This window comes from Microtus oregoni, unplaced genomic scaffold (genome assembly GCF_018167655.1).
Source record: "Microtus oregoni isolate MIOR12 unplaced genomic scaffold, Mior012 000015F_ref0000493, whole genome shotgun sequence".
Classification (NCBI taxonomy): Eukaryota; Metazoa; Chordata; class Mammalia; order Rodentia; family Cricetidae; genus Microtus; species Microtus oregoni.
This window is the reverse complement of record NW_024543074.1, coordinates 44,645,892-44,665,231: the sequence shown is the minus strand read 5'-3', so window position 1 is coordinate 44,665,231 and position 19,340 is coordinate 44,645,892. Positions and strand designations below refer to the sequence as shown.

The following is a 19,340-nucleotide window of genomic DNA, read 5'->3' as shown; positions in this document are numbered from 1 at the left end:
TACAGGGGGATGAACCCTCTCTGACTGGTATAGACTCCCTGTACAGCAGGTGAAGGGCCTGGAGTCTAAGCCATTGGAGTCTCTGGGGGAAGACCCAGAGACCACTGGTGTGTCTGGGGAAAAAGCCTGAGAACCACTTCACAGATAGTAAAGTTGTGTTTTTAAATGGCCACTAGGTGGCATTTGTAGCCAGTTTGTTTTTAAGATCTTTTATTCCCCTAGTTAGTGCTGAATGCATGCCTTCATTTTGATGATTTCATTTCCTTCCCCTCTCTTTGCCTTTCCCTTCCTCCCTCCCTCCTTTCCTCCCTCTTTCTCTCCTTCTCCTTCTCCCCAGGGTATCTCTCAGTAGCCCTGGCTGTACTGGAACTCACTATGTAGACCAACCAGGCTGGCCTCAAACTCAAAGATCCACGTGCTGTCTCTGCTTCCCAAGTGCTGGGATTAAAGTCGTGCGCCACCACCGCCAGGAGTTCTCTTAGTCCTTGTGATGGTGTGGCTGTGCACATTGGGTAGACATGTTCTAGTCCCTGTGTATGTGCTGGACACGCAGCCAGAGGTAGTCGTATAGTCATGTTCTCTGTGATGTGTTCGACTTCATTTTTATTCTTCTGATCCTATGTTCGGTAGGCAAAGGCATTAAAGGACTTTTTTGTTTGTTTTGTTTTTGAAAAGATTTCAAAAGTCTAAAAAATAAAAAAATTTAATTTTTCTAAGAAAGTAAAATAAAATTTCTGTGTACATGTGTGTGAGGTTGCATGTGAATATGTGCATGTGTGCATGCTTAGAGATGATAACAGAATGTGTCCAAGTACTGTTCATTGTTTCGGTGGGCAAGGGGAAGACAGGCTCTCTCATGGACCTGGAACTCCCCAAGTAGGCTGGGCTGGCTTGTGAGCAAACCCCAGAGATCACCAGTGTATACCTGCTTGTCAGGTACACTGTGAACATTTAGGTAGATTTTCAATTTGTGTTTGAGCAACAAAAATGTAATGAATTGAATGAATATAGGCCTTTTCTAAATAGCCAGGGACTTGGTACAGACTAAAAATGGTTAAATTTCTGTCCAAGGGGAAGAAGTTTCAGGCTCTGACGTTAGTGGGTCGGAGGAGGATGATAATGAGGAGGGTGAACTTGGAGAAGATGGAGAGAAGAGGAAGAAGAGAAGGGGTAAGTTCTCTTCATGTTCTGATTGCTCACAGCTGGCTAGAATTGTTCCCCGATGATGTCCACTTTATATTGGCATTTTTAACTATGGTATTGGTTCCAGCAGGGAACTTATGCTGTATATGGTTAACTTTGTAAACATTCTCTCTGGTTATGTTTGCTTACCCAGGATGCCATATCGTCTCCTGTAAAATTTTAAGTTGTGAAACTGTGGTAGGAGATATACTGTCTTCCAGTTTTACATCTGTGTTAGGTCCCTATCGGTTTTTGAAACTAGGATAACGTGGGATTTTTCTTAAAGTGATGTTGTTAGCCTTTAAAAATAATTTGCAGGTGGTGAGCTTGTGTGAGAAATACAGTTTTTCACTGAAGTCCATCCTTTTTTTTTTTTAATTTTTTTTGGTTTTTTTGAGACGGTTTCTCTGTGTAACAGCCCTGACTGTCCTGGAACTAGCCCTTATAGACCAGACTGGCCTTGAACTCAAAGAGATCCTCCTGCCTCTGTCTCCCAAGTGCTGGGATTAAAGTCGTGTGCCACCACTGCCTCCCCCTCCCCCCACCAAGTTCTTTCTTTGTAAACTGTGTGGCATCCTCACCCTTTGGAGCAGCTTCCAGCATGAACTGCTTTGCTGAGGCTACAGAGGGCATAAAGAAAAGAAGGTCCCTGCCTCATTTCAAACCCCAAGCGCTCCTCAGCTCCTGCGGGCTGCTGCACAGTCATAGTTAATCAGTCTTGGTGAAAACAAGCCCATCACTGCTCGGTGGGAGCCCAAATTAAAAACTGAAGATTTTGTACATCCAGAAGACAGAAAAAGCACCAAGTAGGGCAGAAGTTGGCAGAGTACAGTGTGCTGGCCAAATCCATGTGGAGCCTTTTTTTTTTTAAAGTGTTCTTAAAGCAGCCACAATCATTTGTTTATGTGTGATCTATGGCTCTTTCACATCAAAACACTTGACCTGGTTCTTTGCAAAAACTCTTTATCAGTCCCTGACTTAAAAAGTGTTTTTAACCGGGTGGTGATGCACGCCTTTAATCCCAGCACTTGGGAGGCAGAGGCAGGCGGATCTCTGTGAGTTCGAGACCAGCCTGGTCTACAAGAGCCACTTCCAGGACAGGCTCCAAAACCACAGAGAAACCCCGTCTCGAAAAAAACAAAAAAAAAACAAAAAAAAGTGTTTTTATTCATAGCTAGTTTTTCAGAGTAAAATAATGTTTTTTTTTTACTTGAACTGAGAGTAGATTTACTAAAAATAAATTTATATAGAAAAAAAGTGCCACGGTTTAATATGTTAAAATATTTTAAATATGTTTTAACTTGTGCTGGGAAGCTTAACATTTTTCTCTGAGCCTTGTTAATTATGCTGTCAAGCTTTAGACATAAGTAAAATCTGGTAGCGTGTTTTGGGGGGGGTGGGGACTTGGAGACATTGCCTTGTCTATAATGAAGGGCGGCTGATTTCAGTAATGTGAATTGTGTGATTTTTTACATTTTAAAGCTGTTTCTTTTTCTTAGCAGTGTGTATAGACTTGCATGTCACTAGGTGACATTTTGGTCATTTCAACCCTCTGAATAATTATGTTCAGATTAGTAGTGGGGTTTGCACTACTGCGGATCTGTAAAGAAATGCAGTTATAATCCCGCATGGCTTTGTGACAGGGAAGCAGCTGGACTTAGTTGTAAGCTAGAGTGAGTCGCTCTTGAATGCAAAGCTTGATTGTCCTCTAAATTCTTCCTACAGAACTCAAGTTTTCTCTGTGTATTTTTGTTCATTTCTTGTTCCCTCTCTCTGGTTCCGTGGGCTCGTTTCTTTGTCTTCCAGGCAGTAGCAGCAGCAGTAGCTCAGACTCCACATGTTCTGTCATAGAGAAGCCTCTGGATGAGTTCTTGCCTCGTGAGTGGCGGCCCTCACCTTCTCTAACAGAGCTCTGGCTTCTCCATCACTCATGGGCTTCATTTGAGAGATGCTGCCCCACTCCCTGTCATGACTGGTTCATGTTGGGCTCCCAGGAGGAAAGCATGTGGCCCCACCCTGCCATGGCTTCAGTTGACTGTGAAACATAGGCCAGAGCCCATGTTTGAGACAGTAGAAGAAAGACTCATGCTTTTGCTGCTGAGATAATGTCAAGAGAGCCAGCGAGCTGTGTGAAAGAATAATTCTCAGGATTCTATTTTATGCTTCATTATATTTTTAATTCTGGTCAGTGTAAGAGATGTGAACAACACATCTTGAATCTCTACGAGTACAAATTAATGTTTGTTGGTGCAGCGGCGCCCAGTGTAACAGGCTGTGTGTGCTCCAAATAAAGGATGAGCGAAGCCTGAGGCAGGTGAAGAAGACCGAGTAGCGCTTCATCCCAACTGGATGCTTCCCCACTCCTGATATCGGTCAATTTTGAGACTCTTTCTGAGATGTGATTAGAAAATTCGGAGTCACACAGAGTGCATAAAGTCTGTCTAGACTTCTTTAGTCTTAGATATTTTTTTAACTGTAAGTTAAAAAGCATTAAATTTTGTCTATTTCTACTTTCAGAAGAAAATGGAAGTGATGCTTGCTTTCACCACCTTGCAGCTTGCTGTCTCTTAAAGCATTATCTGTGTCCTTACCTTTTCCAGACTAATGGCAAAGGCCATTGCTTTTAGCTTTACTAGGGAAAATCTCAGGAAGCTCAAGACACTGTGTCTGTTGACACTGTTGAAGCAAATTACCAGAACAGCTGACCTCACCGGATAGTTTATAAAATACATGGCATTGCTCAGACACCACATAGAAGCACAGTTTTGTATTATAACCTGTGAAATGAGAGAAAATATATGAGAGGAAGCATTGTAATTTAGTTTTCTGTTCTAACACTTACCATTCTTAGAGAGTAGTTATATGAAAGTAAGTTACAAAATGAGTTGTACCTTATTCAATTCAAGACTTTTTTTTTCCAATTCAAGAAGCTTTAATTGCTGTTTTCATACCTAGCATTTAACTTTGTTGTCATAACATGGATGCGTTGGGGAGGTGGAGAGATTATCGTCCCAGCATGTGGTTGCTGTGTGTAACTTGTGTGTATTACCCTCCCATTAAATATGAATGGCCATTCAATGTCCCTTGCTTGAATCATCAGCTGTCATTTATTTATCTAGTCATTATTTAATCACCCAGAACAATCAACACGTAGGCTGAATGTAAGTTTGCTACTATACAGGTGCACTTCATTTTACGTATTTAGAGAGAGCTGCTTAAAAATAAAGTTAGGAAATAAAATATTGTGAACTTACTGCCTTTAAAATTCATTAACCCTGTTGTTAATCTCACGACCAGTATAAACTTGTGCAAAATAGTTTATCTGTGTAGTTACTTCAGGTCTACCTGGTGGATTTTCTTAAAATGGGGAACACCTGTAATGTGTCTTTATAGGAGAAACATTGAATTGGGAAATTTGGGAGATGGACAGTGAGAGCTTTGTTGCTTTCAACTTGCGAATTTTAAAAATTGACTTCATTTTTGTTTTTGCCCTTTTAGATATTTTTGCAGGTCTCAGTAGGTTCCCAATTCCATGTCTGTAATCCATCAGCATATGCACTGAGCTGGTCCACTTGCAGGGGCACTGTGGGCACCTGGGATTGTGTGGGAACCGCAGAGGGGATTGATTGCGTCTAGCATTCGTGGTGTCTTCTTATGGAACATGCTTTCTTTTTCTGTGGACTCTATTTCAGTTTTGATTATTTGATTCATGTCTTTGCTCATGCCAAGTGAATGCTGTTACACGTTTTCTCTGTTTTACAAAGGAAATAATGTTTTCCTTTCTTCCCTCCTCATCTCTGTGCACATGCTTCCTGTCTGCGACTCGCTTACCGCTTCTTTGCAAGACCAAGCAGGTTGGTGTGATTGGCTCGCACTCCACGTGGTGCAGCTACTCATTCTCTCAAGACCTTTTATTTAAGTTCTTCACATTTTTTTTTAATTTAATAATTTTTACAAGGTAAGTATCTGTCTTTTTTTTTAAAATTCCATTTTAACTATTTTAAAAAACTTTCCCCCTAAATCCTTAATGATCTACTAAACCAATTTTTGAAAATACACTTATAATTGATTTGACATTCAGGCCAAGAGTCCACACCATGGGTGCTTGTGATGCCGGTACATTAGTGCTACCCTTACACCCACCTGCCAGGTCACCTTCACTCAGGTAGCACCTGGCAAAGGGGAAGGAAAAGGCTCACTACCTCCCTTTGACATCAGAATGCCTTTTTAGATTTCTTTCTTTTTTTTTTTTTTTTTTTTTTTTTTTTTTGGTTTTTCGAGACAGGGTTTCTCTGTGGTTTTGGAGCCTGTCCTGGAACTAGCTCTTGTAGACCAGGCTGGTCTCGAACTCACAGAGATCCGCCTGCCTCTGCCTCCCGAGTGCTGGGATTAAAGGCGTGCGCCACCACCGCCCGGCCGATTTCTTTCTTTTTTTTGTCCTTAGACAGGGTTTCTATGAGTAACAGCCCTGGCTGTCCTGGAACTCAATTTGTAGACCAGGCTGGCCTTGAACGCACAGAGATCCTTCTGCTTCTGTCTCCCAAATGCTGGGTTAAAAGTCTGTGTCACCAGCTGCCTTTTTAGATTTATTTACTTAAAATTTTTGTGCAAAGTTTTATCATGGGGAACTAGAAAAGTTTCTGAGATTGTTTTGTTTTTTTAAGTTGATTTGGTTGAGGAGACTGTGTATGTATGTATTGTCCTGGGAAGGAACCCAGGGCTTTGCACCTGGTGGCCAAGGACTGAGCTACGCCCCCATCTCCTTTTAAAAATGTCTTTAGAAGCACATGTAGTCTCTTATCCCATTGGAGGGATGGACGTGCTCAGTGGCTGCACAGGGGCACAGACCACTTCAGGCTCCTGCAGCTCCTTCCCAGTGGAGGCTAAGACTTGTACACAGGGGAGCACAGGCTCAGGATTAAGGCATCAAGGTATGCCTTAAAGGTCTATGTACAAGTAACTATGGGTCACCAAATTTTTACTTTTTACGCAGTCACATTTAACTTAAAGTGTTATTTGAAAAATAATACCATGGCTTGTCACGGTGTTTCTGCCTAGAGCCACATGGGACTTGAATGTGTGGACTTTTGAACTGACCCTAGATGTGTAGAGAGTGTCTTTGTAAAACCCTCGTGCACAGTGAGACACCTGATTCTAAAACATGGGTTTGAAGGGATTACTATGTAAGGCAATCAGTTCATCAAGAGACAGTGTTTATATATTTTTATGGGCAACCCTTTTGTATTACTCCCTCCTGATGGGTTTTTGGAACTCTTTTTTTTTTTTTTTTTTTTTTTTTTTTTTTTTGGTTTTTCAAGACAGGGTTTCTCTGTGGTTTTGGAGCCTGTCCTGGAACTAGCTCTTGTAGACCAGGCTGGTCTCGAACTCACAGAGATCCGCCTGCCTCTGCCTCCCGAGTGCTGGGATTAAAGGCGTGCGCCACCATCGCCCGGCTTGGAACTCTTTATAACATTAGCAAAACAAAACACTAAAAGTCCAAAATTCATTTATTGACCTGTCTGTGCCTTTAGTACCCATGCCTTCTACACACACTATTTTGGTTTTAATGTATTTGCAATTTTTCTCTAAACATTTGTAATCCTGAGGTGGAAGTTACATACATGTTTTATTGTTGCATATACTTCCTGAAAACCTCAACTTAGACTTTTCTCCTCAAATTTTTATGGATAAAAAAATCTTTTCAAGTAATTCAATTGGGAATAGAAGTTAACTTATTTATGAAAAATTTTCTTCTATAGCGTAATTTAGAACATTAAAGGCAGGTGGCTGTGCCAGTAGACTGAGGCCCACCGCTGACACGGAGTGCAGTGAATCACACCACACCAACTGCCTGGATCACAGCTCTTAGTTCCTCTTTGGTTTTGTGCCTAGATTTTGCTTTAGACTTTGGTTCTGTAAAAGGAAGGATGCCATTAAACCCTTGAGTTCCTAATGAGATTTTGTGTTGAGTTGAAAAAGCCTGTGCATGACCCTGCCTTTCATGATTCCTACAAGAATATACTCAGATCTGTGGTGCAATCATGATTGTTTTTCAGTCCCTTTTCCTTCTTAGCAGGAGGAGCTGGGTTTGGGGTGGAGACGTTAATCTGTAATCCTCCATCCTCGTCCCTCGGGAAGGAAGTTGAGAATGGCAGACTCTCAGCAGAGCCTCAGGTCTGACAGTTCTGTGAAATGCTTGTTGTTCCGAGGGAGCGCGTTTCTAAGAACTTGCATCAGCCAGAAATGAACTGTCATTGGCTCAGTTTCAGAACCGTTTTAATAAGCTAGTGTTTGTTTTCTCTTTCTGATTTTTTTCATCTAACTTGATGGCGTTGAGGTTCACGGATGAACTTTGTGTGAGCAGGCTGCGTCCATACACCTACGCATGCTTGGGCATTGCAGTCAGCTGGAAGCTGCATTCACCTACGCATGCTTGAGCATTGCAGTCAGCTGGAAGCTGCATTCCATCTTATTAGTTGGTTTTGCTTCTACTGACTGTTGTTTCTTAGCATATTTGATCAGAGTTAGGGACTTTGATGGTCTAGGTTGACATAGTAAGTTACTTTGGAGGCTCATATGTGATTTACCAGTGCAGCTTATCAGTGTAAAACACCTGCTGTAAATGAGTAACTTACATAATGGCTGTGAAAATGATTGAAGAATCATTTTCCCTTTTAGCCTCTCTGCCATTTGGGGACCCACAAGCTTTGCTTTTTTATTTGGCGTTCCTATTACTTTCTTTCCCTATTTTTCTGCTCATCTACTTTGTTTCTCTCCTTTTTTTTTGTTTTCCCCTTACATATCATTATACAGTTGGACAACAGTTTGAATTTATTAATGAATTTAAAAAGTCTAGGAACCACGAAGTAGAAACGGAAGTTTAACATTTGCTGACTGGGTATAGACAGTGCTATACTAAGCTAATTCTTATGTCTGAAACATTGACTGCTTTTAGTGACTGCTGCAATTACATGACTCAAATAGGTAAAAAGAAAGTTTCCCCAGATAAGATGGTGGAAATGCAAGCGAAAATTGATGAGGAGAGAAAAGCATTGGAAACAAAACTTGACATGGAAGAAGAAGAAAGAAACAAGGCTAGAGCTGAACTGGAGAGACGGGAGAAGGACCTTCTGAAAGCCCAGTGAGTGTGGTGGGGTCCAGACAGGCTCGTGGCTGCAGTTTCTGTGTTCTTCATAGGACTGTGCATCAGGAAAGTCAAGCAATTAAAAAATAATCTAAAGCTTGATCTTTGTCTCCAAGATCGCTGTTTTAGGGTAGAGGGTCCACCGTGTGTGATATTTTTAAAGCTTGGGTCTTTCTGATCATTTAATCTCTGTAGGAGAAAATATTGGCCCATGTGAATGATACCTTAGCTGATGAATTAATGCCATGTAGTGGTGTGATTTGGAGAGATAAATCACATGACTGAGTTTTTCTAAGTGCATCTTCAGTTCTCCTTCAATGGGGGAGTGAGATTAGAGCGGCAGACAGGAATTTAGAGTGCTCTCCTCTTCCTTATAGACAAGAGCACCAGTCTTTGCTGGAAAAACTCTCTGCTTTGGAGAAGAAGGTCATTGTTGGTGGTGTGGACTTGTTGGCCAAAGCTGAGGAGCAAGAGAAGCTTCTTGAGGAGTCCAATATGGAGCTGGAGGAGAGGAGGAAGAGAGCTGAGCAACTTCGGAAAGAACTCGAGGAGAAAGAGGTGACGCCATGTTGAGTATGGTGTGTGAGGCATGCCTGCCCTTTCCAGAGGGAAACTTCCAGAAATAGGGTGGAAGCAGACTTGAAGACAGTAGTTAGGAAACATCTAGATCATTTGTTGCATTGAATTTGTGACTTGAAACTTTCTGAACTTAACCTGTTCTTATCATAGCAAGAACGCTTGGACATTGAGGAAAAATATACCAGTCTGCAAGAGGAGGCGCAGGGAAAGACCAAGAAATTAAAGAAAGTCTGGACCATGCTGATGGCCGCAAAGTCAGAGGTTCGTGTCTTAGAAACTGCCCACAATGCAGTTGAGAATCTTAATGTGAGCTTATGGGTTTTTTGTTTTGTTTTTGTTTTTGTTTTTTTTTTTTTTTTTTTTTTTGCTTTTTTCGAGACAGGGTTTCTCTGTGGCTTTGGAGCTTGTCCTGGAACTAGCTCTGTAGACCAGGCTGGTCTCGAACTCACAGAGATCCACCTGCCTCTGCCTCCCGAGTGCTGGGATTAAAGGCGTGCGCCACCATCGCCCGGCTTGTTTTTGTTTTTTAAGACAGAATTTTTCTATATAGCAGGCTGGCCTTGAACTCAAATCTGCCTGCCTCTGCCACCTGAGTGCTGGGATTAAAAGTGTGACTACTGCCTGCTGCCACCACCGCCCCCACAACCTAGCTTTGTGTGGTTACAGTTGTAAAGCACTAAAACACTCCTTTCTGTGTGTTTGCAGTGTTGTCCTGCCACGGCTCTAAGTGACACAGCCTAGCCAGTGACAGTGTCGGTCTGTGCACGAACTGGCCAGTTCTCACCAGGCCTTATAGACCCCTGTCCTGGGCTAGGTGCAGTATTTGTGATTAAAATCTTGTTTTGTTTGTTTGTTTGTTTGTTTGTTTGAGACAGGGGTTTCTCTTTAGCTTTGGAGCCTGTCCTGGAACTCACTCTGTAGTCCAGGCTGGCCTCAAACTCACAGAGATCCACCTGCCTCTGCCTCCCAAGTGCTGCAATTGAAGGTATGTGCCACCGCCGCCTGACTTATTGCTTAAAATCTTGTTTGCTTTATACTGTCATGGGTTCTCTGGTAGATGGCTGATCTCCAGCAAGAGCATCAGAGAGAAATTGAAGGCCTCCTGGAGAACATTCGGCAGCTCAGCCGTGAGCTTCGGCTTCAGATGCTCATTATTGATAACTTCATACCTCAGGATTACCAGGTGAGGGGAGAGTCTGATTTAGACATTGGGTCATTGGCAAGGGCTAAAGAATAAAGAATAAGCCCGTGTAACTAATTAAGATGTTACATGTTTACTTTGCAGCTGTCCTCTGTAAAGCTTTCTTGAACTAACGCCATCATATAAAAGTGACTTAGGGTTACTATTGCTGTACTAAAACAGTATAACAGAAGCCACTTGGGGACAAAAGGATTTATTCAACTTACACTTCCACATTAAGTTCATCACTGAGGGAAGGCAGGACAGGAACTCAAACACACCAGGAACCTAGAGGCAGGAGCTAATGCAGAGGCCATGGAAGAGTGCTGCTTACTGGCTTGTTCAACTTGTTTTCTTATAGAATCCATGCCCACCAAACAACGTATAGCACCACTCACAATGGGCTGGACCCTTTCCCATCAATCACTAATTAAGAAAAATACCTGCCAGGCAGTGGTGGGACACATCTTTAATCCCAACACTCAGGAGGCAAAGGCAGGCAGGTCTGTGTGAGTGAGTTTGAGAAGACAACCAGGGCTACACAGTGAAACCCTGTCTCAAAGAAAATGCGTTACAGCTGGATCATATGGAGTCGTTTTTCAACTGAGGTTCTCTCTTTTCAGATAACTCTGGCTTGTGTCAAGTTGACATAAGACGAGCCAGCACAAAAGGTGTTAGTTTTCTTTAAAATGCAATTCTCTTTGTGAGTATCTAAATATCTAAATAAGAATGTGTCAGTCCACTGAAAGGAAGAATCTTGGTTCATGTAAATGCATGAAATCTAGGTGAAGGTCCTGTTGATTTATTGACATATTTTATTAGAAAGTAGAGATGGAACTGGAGAGGTGGCAGTGGTTAAGAGCACTGCCTGCTCTTTCAGAGATCCAGATCTAACCCCCACATGGCAACTCGTAGCCATCTGTAATTCCAGCCCTGGGGATCCAACACCCTCTTTTGTCCTCACAGGCATCAGGCAGATGTGTGGTGCACAGACACACATGCAGACAAAACACTCATGTACATGGAGTATATGCATAACTACTTTCTTAAATAAAAAATCAGAATATGCTGCTGTCCTCTGTGTGTGTATAAAAATAGAACATGAAAATGCTCATTATAGTCATCTTTACAGTTCAGTAACACTGAAGACACTGACTTGGTTGTACAGTCAGCCGTCAGCACTAGTCGTTTTCAAACGGGGTAGCTGTTAATCACTAGCATAATTTAAAATCTTATCTTTTTCTTTAAGTATATGGGAATGTGAGTTTGTGCACAGAGTCTAGGCTAGAGTATTGGGTCCCCTCAAACTGCTGAGTGTGGATGCTGGGATTCGCCACAGGTGTGTGCAAGTGCAGTGAGCACTCGGCCCTGGAGCCATCTCTCCATCCCACCTTCTAGTAGATTCACAATGTTGTCAATCTCAGAAAAGCTGTGAGAAATTTTTCTGAAAATTTCCCTTCAGACCTCAGTTTCCCTGAGTCTGTGCTGGGTTTCTGGTACACTCCTGGATGTCCCAGTTCCATGTTGTGACTGATAACCCAAGTTAGCTGAAAGCTAGACTGTGACCTGTTTCTAGCTGAGTCCTTTCCCAGCCTTTCTACCCTTGGCCTCTTCCAGCCCAGCTTGCCCGTCCTCCTGATTGCCAGGATTCAACTTTTGCTTCTTTTTTTTTTTTTTATGTAGTTGAATAGTGTCCACATGTGTTCTTAAGAAGTGTGTGTCTTTAAATTTATTTTTATTTTATGCATATGGATGTTTTCCTTGTATGTGTGTGTATGTATGTATGTACGTACCATGCACATGCTTGGTGCCCACAGTGACCAGAAGAGGTGTCGGGTCCCCTGGAATTAGAGTTACATACTGTTGTGAGCCACTGTGTAGTGCTGGGAACTGAACCTATTTCCTCTGCCAGAAAAGTTGGTCTTAACCACTCAGCTAACTCTTCAGCCCAAGGACTGTATATTTTTAAATGCTTGATGCAGTATGTCATGTTTAGAAACAGCTTTTTTCACTTAACACTGATGGAAGTGTAGGTCTAATGGGTCAAATGGTTCAGCAATAAAGGCTTATTCTGTAAACCTATGACCTGAGTCTGATCCCCTGGAACCCACGTAAAGAGAGAACTGACTCCATAGAGTTGTTCTCTGACCGCCACATAAGGACCATGACTTCCATGACTTGTCCCTACCCCCGTCATGCGTGTGTGTGTGTGTGTGTGTGTGTGTGTGTGTGTGTGTGTTTATGTATGAGAGGGAGGGAGGGAGAGAGAGAGAAGTGCCCTTAAAAAGAGCTTAGTTCAAGGCATGGGGAGGTCAGAGGGATTCTCATGAGCAATATTAGTGACAGATACAGGAGAGCCACACATTTCTACTGTCAGTTCAGGTCATAGTTTTCAGTGTTCTAACTGTTGACTAAAAGTTGGCTTTGACTCTTTCTAAAGGAAATGATTGAAAACTATGTCCACTGGAATGAAGACATAGGAGAATGGCAGCTGGTGAGTATTCACCCTGCATGAAATTATGGCGTGGAGCTGGTGCGGGCTGCTGTGGAGGAAGGTGGTGCTGGGTGGATCATATCAGAACTCGGTGGACCATTCTTGGCAGTGCATTAGGCCTGGTGCTTCTGGGTGCTGGGCAGCACATTGGAGCCTTTCTGCTCCAGGGTTCACATCATGTTTGCTAGTGAGCCGTCAGGATGGCTTACAGCGGCCTTCCCAGGTCTCAGTATTGATTTAGACATTTCTCTTCCCTCTTTTCCTTTTTTGAGAAATGTGTGGCCTACACAGGAAATAACATGAGGAAACAAACCCCAGTGCCTGACAAGAAGGAGAGAGACGTGAGAGCACTTTACACACTTGTTTGTCTTTACTAGAATGGGAGTCGCTTGCTGCCTTGTTCCTAGTGTGTGGGCTGAGCTGTTCTTTGGTAAAAGAGAAGAGGCTCTTGGGTGGGGCTGTTAGGACAGGTCTGCTCTTGGGCATGCACTTAGCAAAAGTCACTCCTGGCCTGTTGTCACTCTCTGCTGTTCCCTCTTCACTGCTCTGGGCTGTGGGATGTGGCGGGAGACTAGGATGCCTTGCTTCCCTCAGTCCCAGGTCATCCAAAGTGCTGGTTTTAGAGAAAGGAAGACAGTTTTTCTTTACGTCTGGGCTCGTAATTCTCCAACTTAGAGTGCATTTACAGAGTAGGATAGAAGACTCTCTTCAAAAGGGTATTTGATTTTGTTGTCTTTTGCCCAGTGTCAGTTTGTGTTTTAAATCTTCCTCAAATCTGATTTAACTTCATGTGTGTGTGTTTGTGTGTTCGTTCTTGTAGCCTTTTGAAGTAGATCTTTCCCACGTGTACCTCGCCTATACAGAGGAGAGTCTGCGTCAGTCTTTGATGAAGCTAGAAAGGCCACGGACCTCCAAGGGGAAAGCAAGGCCAAAGACTGGGAGAAGGTGAGGACAGCCCCAAGGCCTAAAGTCCTAAAGTGACTGTGTTGTGATACTATGGTTAGATATATCTCAAGGAAGCCAAACTTTAGTTAACATGATGCGTGGTTTGAAGTTATGTTCTTATGCAATTACAATTTGATAAGCAAAATATGGATAAAGAATTGTACTCTGGTCTATAGAGCAAAAGTTTCAGGACAGCAAGAGCTGTTACACAGAGAAATCCTATCTCAAAAAACAAACAAAACAAACAAACAAAAAGAATTGCATTCTGGGACCGTTGTAGTGGCACACACCTTTTATCTCAGGACTTGAGAGGCAGAGGCAGGCAGAGCTCTTGTCTACATTTCAAATTTCAAAACAGCCAAAACTGCAAAATGAGACCCTATCTCAAACAAAACAGACACAGAACTGCATTCTTTCAGACTTCTGCCCATGGGAGGAGCAGAGCTGGTTTCAGCTTGCCTTGTTCGTTCCTAGAGTTTACCTACCACCTACTGTCTTGTCTAGGGTCTTAATTTTCACACTAATTCTCCTACTAAGACACTAATTAAGTTGCCTAGTTAGGCTCCTCAAATACTATATTCATCCGGGTGGTTTTCTGACGGAGATACTGCCTCAAGAACGTTGATTTCTCAGGGAAGCGTGCGTTTCTCCCTAGCACCGCTTGTGAGTCGTGTAGTTAGTGCTTCGTCTCGTCAGCTCACTGGGAAGCCTGGGCTGGCAGTGCTCCTCGTGCTCCTACACTGAGACTTTTGCTTTACATATAAGGTGACGTTAATGGGTTTTATGTCTTTATGTTACATAGTTTTTTAGATGTAATATAACACTAAAAATGTTGGAGTCATTAAACTACGGCTAGAAAGAAACAGCTACATGCTAAGATGTATAATAATATTTTTGCATTTTTTTAGCATTTAGATGAAGTGATTTAAAGATTTTCATATGCTAGCCGAATCTTCACATGGAATCTTTATAATATATAAGTATTTATTTTATCTTTATGTGAGTGTTTTGCCTGCATGTTTATATGTGCACTGGTGTCAGATTTCCCGGAATAGTTGGTTATAAGCCACCAGTATGGGTATTGGGGTGTGAACTTGGGTCCTAAGGAAGAACAACAGTGCTCTTAAGTGTCATGCTATTTCTGCAACCCCACACGTGTAATATCAGGGAACAAAGTAATCTGTCCTGAAAAACAGCTCTTGAGTGGTCCCTCCCTGTTAGAGGGTTAGTAGATCCTCCTCTGAGCTCTGTGGTCGTTAGGAAGATGCATTTCAGATGTGGCAGATGGTGATGAGCCAGGCAGAGAAGGGCAGTTGAGCAAGCTGGTGAGTGGTTCTGTCCCTTGTTAGTGTAGGAACAGAGGCCCCATTATTACTGGACCAATGTCTTTATAAAGAGAATCCAGATTGCTTTCATGAGGTCTCTCAAGTTCAGCTATATTTTTTAAATTGTATAGACCTTAAAACAAATAATTTGATAAACTATTAGATATAGTTTCTATAGTGCACCACTATAAAATATGCTTTTTGTTTAGCTTAAGTTAAAGAAAATATTTGTGGGCCAACGTGATCCAGACTCAACTCTGTAACAGAATAAAAAACTAGTCTTCGTGGGAAAGAAGCAGATATGTGCGCTAGATGATGTGCTTGTGTTCTCTGTGAGGGCCCATGCAGTGCTTTATGAGAGGCGTGCAGGTCAGTGTGCTGACAGGAGCAGAGGAGGCACATGAGAGTGCTGTAGGCTCAGACACTGGGAGTCCTGCTTCTCTGAGGCTCTCTGTACTGTTAGCCTCGGAGGAGATGACCAAGGGACATCCCTGATAAACTTAGTGGACACCTGTCTGCACCTTGCCTGACCTTGTGCTCAGCTCCTCACCACTCTGGATCACTGTACTGTGGCAATTTGTTCTTGTATTTGCTTTTGGTAACCTTATCTACTCTGGGTATTGATCAAACTGCTGTGGTCAGGCATGGCCAGTGTTGGTCCATTGTGGACTCCGGCCACGTGATGTGTTGGCAGTCTGTTAGGGAAGAGCACTCACCTTGCATTTTTTTCTTCTCTTAACAGAAAGCGTTCTGCAAAGCCTGAGACCGTAATTGATTCTTTACTTCAGTAAATGTTACAGAATTAAGGTTACAATAAAAAAGAGCGATATTCTCATGCCTGGACAGAAATCCTTAATTAAGACTCTGAGGACACCTGTGTAATTCATATAATGTAAGCTGTAAATTATGGAGTGAGTCTGGAAATAGTAATTTTCCTAATAATTCTTAGACTTTGAAGTTTCTGTAACATATAAGTGTGCATAGGTCATGACTGTTGGGGATGCCACGCTATGCAGCAATGCTCTGTGGAAGGAAGGGCGCAGTTCTTACAGAACATTGTGGTTGTATGTGAATGTGTGTCTCTTAGCTTTTACTCAGCTATTGTGTATCTAGATAAGCAGAATCTCAGAGTAGAAGAAAGTCTGTCTTGTTTGCACACAGTGCAAATGCCTGGGGGCTCATCTAAACAGTAACTTCTCCTAATACCTGCAGGTCTGTCTCAGTGCATTCTGACTTTATACTGATGTTCGTTGCATTTAGGTATGAGATGACTGATTTTATGGATCTCCTGTAGAAATTGTATAATTTGACAGCTTTGCAGTTTGCATTTTAAAGGTACAGTTTGAGCATGTGCTTCATCTGGCCACCCTCCACCAGTTTCTCTCACCCTAACTCCACCCACATTAGCCTTTTTTTTTTTTTTTTCACTTTAGCCTTTCTTGTTGTTGCTGGCTTGGTTTCCCTCCCAAAGCTAACACTGACCACCTACCCTAGCTCACACACGTTTTTAAAGGTTTCCCTGGACATACGGCTTACAGACATTCTATTGCTGCATTTTAAGTTTTGATGGAAATGACTGTATACAAATTGAAACCAGTCTCATTTTTCAGAAAATGAAGCTAAACCAGAAGAATACCTTTTAATATTCTTTATATCATTTACATACATAGAAAATACTGTTCTGAGTTTCTTCTGTTGGTTAATCCACTTAGGCCATATTCCTCTCCGAAAAAGTTATATTCAATATATAGTAAAATAAGTTATAATAAATTTTTATAATAAATGTTTTTGCTTTTTTGGTGTTTACTTATAAAACTTATTTTTTTTTTTTGGTTTTTCGAGACAGGGTTTCTCTGTGGTTTTGGTTCCTGTCCTGGAACTAGCTCTTGTAGACCAGGCTGGTCTCGAACTCACAGAGATCCGCCTGCCTCTGCCTCCCAAGTACTGGGATTAAAGGTGTACGCCACCACCGCCCGGCGATAAAACTTTTTTAAGGTTATGAGCTCTTATGCTTCGGAAACCTATCATGCTTTCTAAGTTTGAAATTGTGCGACCACTCCAAGCTCTTGATTACAACGGTTTTGAGACTTCCCAAGTTGGGATTAACTAGGTTAGTATGATTTTAGAAGTTTGGGTAAATAATGGCTTATAATTACAGAGCTGTGTGTAGGCTGTGAATGACTGAGTAGAGGTGCAGCCTGGTGAGGTGATGGAAAATGTGGAGTCTTCCAGAAAGAGAGTATCCTGTATGTGCAGTGTGTGCAGATATGACCGTGGCCACGGTGGCAGTGTCCTCAAGGTAGTGAGTGGCCTGGGTACTGTGGCGCACTGAGCAGAGTGTGTGTCTCAAAGGCTCATGTGAGCCAAGCGTCTTGGTGATGTCTAATTTCTTCATGGTGTAAATTTAACTGTTAGTAATGACAGAATCTTAATTTAACCTGTAAGGAAAATTAATCTATGTGCTTTCATTTTAAAGTCTGTGCTTCTATCATGTAACAGTTTAGTTGGCCTGGAAGGAATATCTGCTGTGAATTAAACTAAAACATTAGAGATGTTGATTCTCTAAGGTGTGTTAAAACCTATAACAATAACAAAATAACTCCATAAAAACTGAAAATATTGAGAAAATTCTCTAAACATCTTAGAAATTTTGTTTGCTTGCTTGTTTCTTGTTTTGAGATAGGATCTCTCGGTGTTAACCCGGGCTGGCCTGGGACTCAGGATTCTTCTGCCTCAGCCTCCAGGTGCTATGATTACAGGTGATGTCCTAACACCAAACAGTGTGTTCATGAAAGCATTTGTTCTGACCAGGCGGACATGGTTCATTTTCTGAAAACCGTGTTAGAGTCTTGCCAGGTTGGGAGGTCCGTTTGAAGACAGTAGGACACCCACTTCTGTCACAGCAGCACTGACTGCTCCTCACTTACTGTGTCTTTGTCCACAAAGGAGGAGTTTGTATTTTTAGTGCTGATTTCTTGAATGGATAAAAATGAAGAACAAACTTGCTTAATGTTTAAAATAAATGTACAGATTTTAAATGAGTGGGACAGACCTGTAAATAGGGTATTGATGAGTATCCTTTTCCCCTTAATTTAAAAAGTAATATTTATTTACTTGAAAGGAACCCTAGTAGGAAGTTGGCTCTGACAGCCAGGCTCTCCACTCTGTCTGTTGTGATGTTCAGGCTTAGCCGAGGGAAGGCTGTGCAGCCAGTGTTTCCCTGACAACAGGATCCTCTCACAAGATGTTTACATTCTGGAGAAGGTGATTTTCTAGTTTGTGTTTTTGGCAGTTGGAATATCAAGGTTGTTTTGCAGGGGAAGGTGTTGCTTCATCTATGACATGGTTTTAAAGTCATGATTACAGTTGTAACGTTTCTGTTTTCATCTTAGGTTTAGAATGTGTCCCATCCTCCTTGCCCCCTTTTAAGGCGTAACACAAGGAACACCCTCTTTCCTATAGAGCTGTGAGTTACGGATGGGCAATGTTTACATTTGCACACACCGTGTCCACCCAGTTTCTCCTCCCTCCTTTCATTCTGAGATAGACTCCCATTAGCCTAGGCTGGCCACAAACCCTCTATGTAGCTCAGGCTGGCCTTGAACTCCTGATCCTCCTCTACCTCCACCTCACAATTGCTGGGATTACATTTATGCACCACTACACCCCAACCCTTCTCCCCCATGTCTTAATATATAGAATTGTTTTCTTCTTTGTTCTTTTTCTTTTAACTACTAGAAAACACAGTTTTTCCTAGTGCCTTTGAGCTGACCCTGCAGTTTTGACTAATTAGAATTCGTGAAAACCTGAGCAGCATTGCTGTATTGCTGTTACCAACCAGGACACAAACTGTATAATAAGTTGGCTGTGTTAATTCAAAAACTACACTTGGGTTGTATTTTATGTATAAATTGTATTTGTTTAAGTTGTATATATCAGTGTTGTGTGCACATGCAGCATGATAAGATGAGAAATAAAATTCCTCCCAATGCCTACTGTCTTTTAAGAGATTTTTATTTTGTTGTGTCTGCTTACACATGTGTGCACCATGTGTGTGCTGTGTGCCTGTGTTGACCAGACAGTGTTGGGTCCCTTGAACTGGAGTTACAGTTATGAGTTGCCATGTGTGTGGTAGACAGGCTAAAGAAGTTCAACATGGGCCTTGAGAAGGTTTGACTTAATGATTACTTTAAAAGAACTTTTTTTTTATTCCAAGTTAACATACAAAGTGACTGCGTGTTGTTTGCCATTTTCAGACATGCATTTCACTAGGCTTTGCTCATATTCATCCCCCTTGCTTGCCTCGGTGGCCCCCTTTTCTACCCAGATAATCTTCTCTCTGCTAGCTTTTATAGAGCCCCCCTCTGTGCCAGACTGCGGCCATCTTCAGGAGTCCAGCTTGGAAAGGAGGTGCAGGGAATGTCACCCCCAACTGGGGTCCCAGCTTCTCCATGGCTGTGCCGATGCCACCATCTCCCCTCATACTTCCCC

At 42.2% G+C, this 19,340-nt stretch overlaps 1 protein-coding gene across 5 annotated transcripts in view; it reads left to right on the top strand.

Annotated features, from left to right (window-relative positions):
* Kif3a (kinesin family member 3A) overlaps positions 1-18,840 on the top strand; it is a 39,694-nt gene extending 20,854 nt beyond the window's left edge. The window contains exons 9-19 of one of the 5 annotated variants that reach the window (XM_041664607.1): positions 1,072-1,170; positions 2,989-3,060; positions 5,028-5,036; positions 8,167-8,323; positions 8,704-8,884; positions 9,056-9,166; positions 9,963-10,088; positions 12,526-12,579; positions 12,852-12,920; positions 13,400-13,524; positions 15,592-18,840. In XM_041664607.1, coding sequence (XP_041520541.1) covers positions 1,072-1,170; positions 2,989-3,060; positions 5,028-5,036; positions 8,167-8,323; positions 8,704-8,884; positions 9,056-9,166; positions 9,963-10,088; positions 12,526-12,579; positions 12,852-12,920; positions 13,400-13,524; positions 15,592-15,640 — 1,052 coding nt within the window. In that variant the 3' untranslated portion in view covers positions 15,641-18,840. The remainder of the gene's footprint in view (positions 1-1,071; positions 1,171-2,988; positions 3,061-5,027; positions 5,037-8,166; positions 8,324-8,703; positions 8,885-9,055; positions 9,167-9,962; positions 10,089-12,525; positions 12,580-12,851; positions 12,921-13,399; positions 13,525-15,591) is intronic. The other 4 variants (XM_041664611.1, XM_041664608.1, XM_041664609.1 and 1 more) reach the window with 4 other exon arrangements.
* Positions 18,841-19,340: the final 500 nt, after the last annotated feature.